The sequence below is a fragment of the Perognathus longimembris genome, chromosome 6 (genome assembly GCF_023159225.1).
Source record: "Perognathus longimembris pacificus isolate PPM17 chromosome 6, ASM2315922v1, whole genome shotgun sequence".
In the NCBI taxonomy this organism is placed as follows: domain Eukaryota; kingdom Metazoa; phylum Chordata; class Mammalia; order Rodentia; family Heteromyidae; genus Perognathus; species Perognathus longimembris.
Window position 1 is genome coordinate 41,760,587 of NC_063166.1, and position 10,913 is coordinate 41,771,499.

At 40.5% G+C, this 10,913-nt stretch overlaps 1 protein-coding gene across 1 annotated transcript; it reads left to right on the forward strand.

Annotated features, from left to right (window-relative positions):
• Positions 1-7,502: 7,502 nt before the first annotated feature.
• On the forward strand, positions 7,503-9,040 carry LOC125353127 (solute carrier family 35 member E3). The gene has a single exon (XM_048348602.1). The coding sequence runs from the start codon at positions 7,738-7,740 to the stop codon at positions 8,677-8,679; it is 942 nt and encodes a 313-aa protein (XP_048204559.1). The 5' UTR covers positions 7,503-7,737; the 3' UTR covers positions 8,680-9,040.
• Positions 9,041-10,913: the final 1,873 nt, after the last annotated feature.

Below are 10,913 nucleotides of genomic sequence, written 5' to 3' on the forward strand. Positions count from 1 at the left end.
TTAGTTCTGTTTTGTTTTAGGGATATTTTTGTTGTTTATTTTTCTGAGATACATATCTCAGACCAACCTCAAACTTGTAAACCTTGCCATCCTGAGTACTGGAACTACAGACTTCAGCCTGTTTCCCAATTCTACCACACCATGACTCCCATTCATTCTTCTAAAGATTGGCTTCAGATGTATGAGAATCTGAGAGTCATCTCACATTTGGATCCTCACTGAGATCTTTACAGAATACATATACATGTAGAAAATGAGATCCAAGGAACTTACATACTGCTTCTGTGTTCACAAGCGTCTTGATGACTGAGGTCCTAAAAGGTATCCTGGTATCCTGAGTCTACATTGAACAAAACAATTCATTTTGTTTATTCATGTATTTATTCAACAAGTATGTGTTAACGGGCTCTGTTTTACAGGTCATGATAGGTTTTGTATTGCACACATGTTGGTCTTATATTGTTTATGATATTAATTCAATGGTTAGACCTTTGTAAGGTGAAATTCAAGTTCCAATGGAAGTTGACAGATGAACTTCTAGCTGAGAAAACCTTCCCAGGCTAGAAGAAGCTAGCCGAGCCACAGAGAAGCCTAGCTGGAGGACAGAGGACTATGGAAGCTGGGGAGGCCAGGATTTTCTGACAAAGTTAATCAAGGAGAAAACAATTGAATTCCATGCTTTCCTGCCAATAAGCTTATATTTTGCCTGGAAAGGCACCTGAATTGAATGTCTCCAAATTCCAAGAAAGAAAAATATCCAGTTTCTCTTTCTTAATAATAATATGGAACAACTCCATAACAAAGAGGGTTTCTTTATTAGGATTTAGGCATTTCTTAGGATGAGGAGAAGAGGACAGGAGCTTAGTAATGGTAAGGGGCGTATTGGAAGCATGGCTGTGACTTTAAATGTTAGGAAAAAAAACCAAAACCTATGTGGATGGGTGATGGGTTGACATTTTCTGTGGCTTGAGTTTATGTAGTTTAAAGAGTACTCTTTAAGGAAAGTAATATAAATAAAAATCTCTTAATTTGGAAATATTTCAGACATATAACTGTAAGCAGAGTGATCTGTGAAAATGAAACTGAATTTTGACACACAGTTTAATGAAATTATAGCAAATAACACTCTGTGATACTATTCCAGAGACAGTATTAAAAGGCTTCCTCAAACCAGGGATTAAAAGCACTTGAACTCATTACTCTGTGTGTGTGTGTGTGTGTGTGTGTGTGTGTGTGTGTGTGTGTGTGTGTGTGTGCGTGCGCATGCGCGCGCTGGTACTAGAGCTTGAATTCAAGACCTGGGCTTTATCCCTTAACTTTTACACTCAAGGCTGGGGCCCCACTACTTGAGACACAGCTCCACTTCTGGCTTTGTAGTGATTAATTGGAGATAAGAGTCTCACAGACTTTCTTGCTTGGGCTGGCTTTGAACTAAGATCCTAGAAGTAGCTAGGATTACAGACATAAGCCTTGAGTGCTTGGCAATAGGCTTCCTAAATTTCAAAACAACTCTCAGGGAGTTGGCTGGGATTTTGGAGATGAGAAAAGAAATAAAGATTTTTGTTTTCTGGTACGAGTATGTTTATTTATAACTGTTGTCCATGGAAAGGAATTTTTCAGGGATATTTATGGTTGGCTCTGTTCTAGGAAGTTTTCAACACCTCTTTGGCAAACAATGGCAAAATAAACCTGCAATGAATAGCCGGAGAGGATGTGGTCTTTCAACACTTCCATCTAAAAAACACAGCAGAGGAACTTTCTGGATTAAAGGAACAAGTACTTCTTGTATGTAGACATAAGTTTTCTGAACTGATTTTATTTTAAACAAAAACTATGTTGCATGGACTTAGAAAACTCAAAAGGCAGAGGATCATGAGTTACATTAATTCTCCAGGAGAAGAGGTTCTGGTGTAAGTATTCCCCAAATGGCATCTTTTGCTCTACCACTATCTGAAGTCACTAAGATAGAGGTAGGAACGCCTACTAGCACCAGTTCTTATGGGCCAATGAGACACACTTAAAAGACAGAACATTGGATATCACCCATCAGTGGTCTAATTAATGCTTTTGTGTAGAAACCAGAATGAACTTTCCATTTAAAACTCTTTTCAGATGTGAAAAGCAAGTGCTTTTCTCTACTTGTGCCCCTGTATCAACATACAGAGCATGGATTTCAGGTCCCACAGGCTCCTGAGTTCATTTTAATGGATTCAGGTATTCAAACCATTGAGAGTAGGGCTGGCCAGGATTTTGTGAACTCCAGATGGGATCCTTGGCATCTGGCTCTTCAAGTTTGACCCTAGCAGCTGAGGCCTTTGCAAGAAGGATCAAGGTTTCAAGTTTAAACAAAAGCACAGAAAGGACAAGAACAAGGTACTTTTTATCAAAAGCTTATTAAAATGTAGAGTATTGTTGGTGGAATGCAATTAAACATGTCCCCAATGCAAAATTTAATTGGTGTAGGTAGACATCTGTTTTAATATATTAATGACACATACATTTTGTATATTATGATAATATACAACATGTAATATAATAATATATATTTTATATTAATGGTTATATACATTTAAATAAATTGATACACACAGTCCCTCCTTCATTCTTTCCAACATTCTTTTTCTCCTTTTCTCCTCTGTTCTTCCCCTCCTTCCCCTTTTCCTTCCTCCCTTCTATCTCCTTTCTTTTCTTTCCTATGTTTCTTCCTTTCTTTTTTTTTGCCAGTCCTGGGCCTTGGACTCAGAGCCTGAGCACTGTCCCTGGCTTCTTTTTGCTCAAGGCTAGCACTCTATCACTTGAGCCACAGCGCCACTTCTGGCCATTTTCTATATAGGTGGTACTTGGGAATCGAACCCAGGGCTTTGTGTATACGAGGCAAGCACTCTTGCCACTAGGCCACATTCCCAACCCTGTTTCTTCCTTTCTTAAAACGAAATAATCACAAAGTTTCAGCCATGGAACTTCATGTTTCAGGCTAGACATCAGAGAACAACCAACACAGAGTGCAAGGCTTATAAATAAAATGATCTTATGGTCAAGAAAGAAACTGATAAAAGTAATTACCTGAACTAATGTTTTAACATCTGAAATAGGAGGCTAAACTGGGTGTGGTCAAATAATGAAAGAAAGAATGTGAATTATTGTTGGTTGAGAGACCAGGAGGGGAAATAAAGATGGAATTGGACAGTCACCTATGAGGATTTAAAAGATGAGATACCTGATACCCAAGATTTCTCAAGTCTGAGAAGGCACAAGTGGAGCCCATTGACTAGTCAAGATAGTTCAAGGAGTTTAGGCTGCCTGGAAACTTGATACCTGGGGAGTGCAAGGTGGGAGGAGGGAATCTATGTAGGAAAATGCTAGAAGAAGCCTGATTATGGGAGACTTTGAAAGACAGAAAGGTTTAAATCTTTCTGCTACCATTGAAAAGCCATATGTGATTTCTTAGTGAGGAGTGAAATGACTCCTGGTACATTCTCTTTCTTTCTTTATTTTTAAGGATCACTCTAAGACAGCAGCATGTTGGAGAATAAAAGGGATTAGAGGGAATTGAGGAGAAGACAACAAGTTTAATGCCCAGATTTTGTCACATTGTGACAAGGGTGAAGGAATGTCTTGATTCACCTTGTGCTTAGGCATCTTGTTGGTGATGACGCCTTAGAGAAGAGGCTTGCTGAACAAAGACACATGAGTGGTCACAAGTGAAAGGTCAAAGTTGCAGGAGGCATAGTGAACAAAGCACAAGAAGGATTATTCTATAAAACATCCAGGATTAGAGGTATGATTTTAAAACAGCATGTGGTCTTATTATCGTTTTTCACATATAAGATACCAGAAACATAGCTTACTGTGTTTTTCTTTTCTTACTTTGCACACACTCTGTGAGAGAAGCAGGACAAAGATAATAAAACCAGGGCTAGAAAATGCACTAGATGAAACTCAGTGACTGAAAAGCCCAGGTCCCACCACACAGCTGAGCAACGGTGGGGCAGAGACGAGTCGCAGGAATCACACATTTTCAAGTCCAGTGCAAGACTCGTGAAGGGGATGAGCAGCCTGGAACAACAAATTTCTCTTCCCCTTAAGAATGTTGTTTTCTACCCTTGGTATCATGAAAGATGTTTACAGTATTTGGCCTCATGCAGCAGTTTGTCTATGAAGTCAAATGAATGAAGACCTCTGAAGGGTGTGTGTGTGTGTGTGTGTGTGTGTGTGTGTGTGTGTGTGTGTGTGTGTTTGCTGCTGGTCCTGGGGTTTGAACCAGGACCTCAGACTCTTGCTTAGCTTTCTCATTCAAGGCTGATACTCCACCACTTGAGTCACACCTCAGCTTCTGGCTTTCTGGATTTTCCTTCCTAGGCTGGTTTCAAACCATGATCCTCAGATCTCAACCTTCTGGTTGCCTAGGATGACACATGTGAGCCGCTGACATTCAGCTCTAAAGGATGTATTTCAGCTGCTCAAAATAATGTCCAGGTTATTGAGGCCATGGTATACCCAGAGCATAGATACCCTACCACTTTTAAGGTTCTGGATCACTGGCTACTGTGCTTTCCCTATGGCCTAAAACTAACTGATGGCAATGAGGCGAATGCTTTATCATCTTTTCCTTCTGTGAAAGCAGAAAGGAAAATATGGAAAATCTATCATTTCCTCAAATCATCTGACAGAAGTTGAACTTTGACTTTCCACTGAGAAATGTCCAAAGTAAACACCAAATTATGCTAAGTTGAAGGAAAGAAATCAAATGAAGAATATTAAACTTCTTGCTCAGAAAAGAGCAATTTTTCCTATTATTCTTAGGTATTAGAACACTGGAAGAAAATATAAAGCTACTTAATGTTGAATTAAAATGAAATAATAAAGAATTCAATATGCTTTTCAGCTTCCAGATGATCTGAGATCAGAAGATTGCATTGGAAGATCTGTCTAAATGTTAGCATAGCTTTTCTAAACTCCACCAGCAGTGTTAATATTCTCTTTACTTGTTGTGTTACAGCTTGAAGAAATGTGTTCCCAGGTCATTTAAGTTTTGGATAGAAATGGGTCATGCTTCTTATCTTGAAAGAAAGAAATATATACTCAGACCTATCTGCATGGCTGAGCATAGCCTTGAAAATAGAGATTTTTTTTTTTTCTGGTTTTGGGGCTTGAACTCAGGGGTGCTATCTCTTAGGTTTTTCACTCAAGGCTAGCACTTGAGCAACACTCTCCATTTCCAGCTGTTTGCTGGTTAATTAAAGATAAGAGTCTCATGGATTTGTCTCTTTGAGCTGGTTTCAAATTGCAGCTCTCAGATTTCAGCTTCTTGAGTAGCTAGGATTATAGGCATGAGCCACTGGCGCCTGGCTGATACATCTTTAATTTCAAACTGCAATGAGAGTGATGGAGTTGGCACAATTGACAGCAAGGTTTAACACCTCTCATTTCACTCCTCACTTGTGTGTGTTTTCCTTCCTCTGGTGACTAGAACGCCCAGTTCTACTGGCTGTCCTTCTGTCTTTCAAGATGCATGCCCTCAAAGATCTTTATTGCATCTTTCTCTTCCTAATATCTCAAAACTTATTGCATCCTCTTACATGCCCAACAATTTATCCAACTCGTGCTTAAATATCCTGAGCTAATGATTCCCCCTTCTATATTGACATCAAAAAGCTATGACATCTGAGTCAGGTTCTTTGTCTCTATGGTTTCAAAGAGTGAGTTTGAGGACACAGCAGTAGAAGTAAAATAGCAAAGATTTATTAAAGAAGAAAAGCAGAACTCCCATTAGACAAGAGGAGTCCCAAGGGCAGCACCTTGGGTGCATTGTACAGGGGTTGATAAGGTGCCCCTAGGAGAGAGCTCCAAAACTCTCAAGATCACTGGACATCCCATGGCCCATATTTGTCCCCAGACCTAATCAGAGGCCTCAGACAGTCTGCACACAGTCTTCTCGTGTTGTTCAGCAATGCTGACTGGGTGTCCGTGCTGGTGGCCCATCTTTGCAGTCTCAGAAACCCTCTGTTCATGTGCACATTTCCCAGGAGCAATTAGCCCTGATGTGATGCCACATCTGTGAGCTCAAGAACCCAGTGAAGGACGCAGGCCTACTATGAAAGGGCTCTTTGCCATGAGAGTCTAGCCAGGCTCTTTTTCTGTTCTCAATACCACTGACTCATCTTTTCTATAAAATGCATATTATTTCCAACTAACTTGACTTCCTACAGGCATATGACACAAAACATGCTCAGTTGATTCTTTTGAGTGTTGGCTGTTGATTCTTATTTTTCCCCCAAATATACTCCACAGCTTTATGTCATCTTGATGATTCCTCACATGCTTTGTTGCAATCACCTATCTGTCTGTATTTCCACTCTTGTCTCATCATATCAATTCTCAACAAGCAAAACCTCTTTTTTTCATTTTTTTAAAAGTCAAGAACTGGGGCTGGGGATATGGCCTAGTGGCAAGAGTGCTTGCCTCGTATACATGAGGCCCTGGGTTCAATTCCCCAGCACCACATATACAGAAAACAGCCAGAAGTGGCGCTGTAGCTCAAGTGGCAGAGTGCTAGCTTTGAGCAAAAAGAAGCCAGGAACAGTGCTCAGGCCCTGGGTCCAAGCCCAGGACTGGCAAAAAAAATAAATAAATAAATAAATAAGTCAAGAACTTATTTTAAAGTGAACACTGAGGATCGCCATCACCCTATCAATAGCCTATCAATTTTGGTAGGTTATAAAACCAGCAAAACAAAACATAAAAACTGCCAATAATTTAAAGGCAAATGTATATCCGATCATATGATGCCTCTTAGAATCAAATCCAAACTCCATATCATGCCCTATTAAGTTTTGCACAAGCTGATTCATGTCTTCTTCTCTAGTGTCATCTCCTAATGTTCTATGCCTTGTTTCTCTTGCTATCAACATTCTTCTTTTATGTTCTTAGGTTTTGGTTTATTGAGTTCCTTGAACATCCAAGCACTTTCCTCCCTGGGATCTTTGCACATTCTAGTTATCTCATGGAAATGACTTCTGAGTAGTTAGGAATACAGGCATGAGCCACCAGCACCCAGCTGGAAATGACACTTTTATATAGTCCAAATCTTACCATATTTCAAGTGTTAAGATAAAGGACCACTTTGTCATAAAGTGTCCCTTCCTGAAATATTCAAGAAAATAATTAAAGACAATACTGGAAGCTGGAAAACCTCTAATAGTCATGGACTGGTAGAATTAATGCTATAAAAATGGTTATAGTACTGAAAGCTATCCACAGTTACAATGTAATCCCATCAAAATCTCAATGTCATTTCTCCACAGAAATTGAAAAAACAATTCAAAATTTCATATGGAAGCATTAAAGTCCCCAAAAGCCAAAGCAATCCTGCACAAAAATAAATAGGTAAGTAAGTACATCAGTCAATGCTGGAAGATTATCAGTCCAATTTAAATTATAATTCAAAGTCAAAGAAGAAAAACAATAATATAGTACTGGCACAAAACAGACACTAAGGCACATGCTGCCGCGTACACGCTGAGTCAAATGGCAGCGGCTGGAACTGGAGCGTGTGTGGCCCGCAGCTCGCCTCTATCCTGACTGGTGCATGCATCGCCCTGGCGGGACCGTGACGCCCAGAGCCGCAACAACGCGGCTGTGGAGGGGAAGGGCAGCCGCAGATCGGCTGGACCCCTCTCTCCGAGGCTGGACGGCCCCGGCCTCACGGAGGACGCTGCTCAACCAGCGGCGGGCTTCATGGCATCCTTGGCCGACCGAGTCCGGAGCCATGGGCGAATCGCCGCCGGGCTCCTGTTTAACTTGCTGGTGTCTATCTGCATCGTGTTCCTCAACAAATGGATCTACGTTCACTACGCTTTCCCCAACATGAGCCTAACCTTGGTGCACTTCGTCGTCACTTGGCTGGGCTTGTACGTCTGCCAGAAGATGGACATCTTCGCCCCCAAGAGCCTGCCGCCCTCCAAGCTCCTCCTCCTGGCCCTCAGCTTCTGTGGCTTTGTGGTCTTCACCAACCTTTCTCTGCAGAACAACACTATTGGTACCTATCAGCTGGCCAAGGCCATGACCACGCCGGTGATCATAGCCATTCAGACCTTCTGCTACCAGAAAAGCTTCTCCACCAAGATACAGCTCACGTTGATTCCTATAACTTTAGGTGTAATCCTAAATTCTTATTACGATGTGAAGTTTAATTTCCTTGGAATGGTGTTTGCTGCTCTTGGTGTTTTAGTTACATCTCTTTATCAAGTGTGGGTAGGTGCCAAACAGCATGAATTGCAAGTCAACTCCATGCAGCTGCTGTATTACCAGGCCCCAATGTCATCTGCCATGTTGCTCGTTGCTGTGCCCTTCTTTGAGCCAGTGTTTGGAGAGGGAGGAATTTTTGGCCCGTGGTCAGTTTCTGCTTTGCTTATGGTGCTGCTATCTGGAGTCATAGCCTTCATGGTGAACTTATCAATTTATTGGATCATTGGGAACACTTCTCCAGTCACCTATAACATGTTTGGACACTTCAAATTCTGCATCACTTTATGTGGAGGATACATTTTATTTAAGGATCCACTGTCGATTAACCAAGGTCTTGGCATTTTATGCACACTCTTTGGCATTCTGGCCTACACCCACTTTAAACTCAGTGAACAAGAAGGAAGTAAGAGTAAGTTGGCGCAACGTCCCTGAGTTTCTATGGAGAAAACGAAAGTTGCTCTGAGAACATAAGAAAGGTTAATAAGTGAGTAAGCTAGTTCCCAAAAAGAAAAAAAATGCAGTATAAAGTTCATCAAATGATTTGCAAGAAGTAATACAAATTTTATTTACAAATATGACTTATTTTAGTATCTTTTTTTAAACTTAGTTCTCTGAAATACTTCGGGCTTCTTCTAAAGATAGTTATGATGCTGGGCTGTGGCTCAGTGGAAGAGTACCTGCCTAGCGTGCAGAAGACCCTGGCTGCTATCACCGCCACTGAAAGGGGAAAGAGATGATATATTATCTGATGATCTGATATGATGTGTGTATTTGTATGTGTATGTATATGTACATACGTCTATATTACATATGCACACATACATATAATGGTTTGGTTATACCAAATAAAATACATGAAAGCTAAAGTTGTATAAATGATAAAGGAATCTGTTTTCCAGTACTACAGATACATTTTTCAGTGCTCAAACCTTCCTAAGGAAGGACATAGAGGACTTTCCCTTACTTACTAGCCAGTGGTTTCCCAACATGAGATTTATTATCAGTTTAGTCAAAGTGTTGAAGCAATGCTGGGAATCAAACCTGGGGTTTCACACTTGCTAGGCAGTACTCTACCTCTGAGTCTACACTCCAAGTCCCGAAGTCAGAATCTGAGTAACATTTCTGTTTTTATTGGTTTCATTTAACTTCTTTTGTAGTTTTGTTTTGTTTTGTTTTGTTTTTCCCAGAGTTGGGGACCGAACTCAGGGCCTTGCACTCACCAGGCAGGCACTCTTCCGCTGAGCCAGATCCCCAGCCCCTCATTTAACTTCATTTCACCTATAGAAGTGAAATGTTTATAGAAAGGAAAATGAAGTGGAGACGATCACGAAATAATCTATTTCTAAAATGATTCCTTTTCTGTGGGAAACTAATGTAAAAGAATATATTTTAAAGCCAGGCATTGGGGCTGGGGATATGGCCTAGTGGCAAGAGTGCTTGCCTCGTATACATGAGGCCCTGGGTTCAATTCCCCAGAACCATATATACAGAAAATGGCCAGAAGTGGCGCTGTGGCTCAAGTGGCAGAGTGCTATAGCAGCCTTGAGCAAAGAGAAGCCAGGGACAGTGCTCAGGCCCTGAGTCCAAGCCCCAGGACTGCCCCCCCCCCAAAAAAAAAAGCCAGGCATTATGATGAACATCAATAATCCTTGCTTCTCAGGAGGTTAAAGCAGGATGACTGCTTGAACCTAGGAGTTTGAGGCCAGCCTCGACAATATAGCAAGTTCCTATTTCAAAAAGAGAAGTCACTCATTATCAAAAACACCGTACAGTTTTAGAGCTCTTTTCTTGTTTTTAAGCTTTCAGTGCACTCTAGAAACTATATAGAGTTTATGACAAAATAATTCCAGTAAAATAAAACTTTAAGCCCAGTGCTGGTGGCTCACACTTAGTAATACTATCTACTCGGGAGGCTGAAATCTGGAGGATCATGGTTAAAAAGCCAGCCTGGGCAGAAGAGTCCACAAGACTCCCATTTCCAATTAACCAGCAAAATTGTGGACTAGAGGCATGGCTCAAATGGTAGAGTGCTAGCCCTGAACAAGAAAGCCAAAAGAGAGCTCAAGGTCCTGAGTTTAAGCCCTAGTACGAGAAGAAAAAAGAAAAAAGCACACATATACATACCTTTTAGATATATATCTAAATGGAAAATTCCTGGCCCATTTGAAATAAAAGGCCTCACAGAAATTACTTTTATGAAGGATTTCAGTCTGTCCTTCTGTTGTATGATCAGCATATGGGGCTTCTCTGGTTCTTCTGAGTTTACAGATATTTTGTTTGTGCTAAAAAATACAGCACTCTTTGTCTTTACAATATGAACCTCATGTATTGTGTTTGTCTCAGAACATTATTTTGGGTACTTTTAAATTAACATGATTATTTCCCTAAAGGTGGATTGATTGATTTCTGTATACTAGGAGCAGTTGATTTGTGCCATGTACAAATTCTTAACTGTAAATAAAACATGGGAACAAACAGTGGTTAGAGTGTGTGAGGTTATACAATAAATGACTGTTGAGATAGAAATAAAGTGACCAAGTTGGGGCAAGATAGATGACGATATATTATATAAATGGTTAAACTGTGTACTGTCAGTATTTTTGCCCTGAAGACAATCATCAAATTGAGAAGGAAGTTTCTGGGGGAAAAAAACACAACGTGACCAA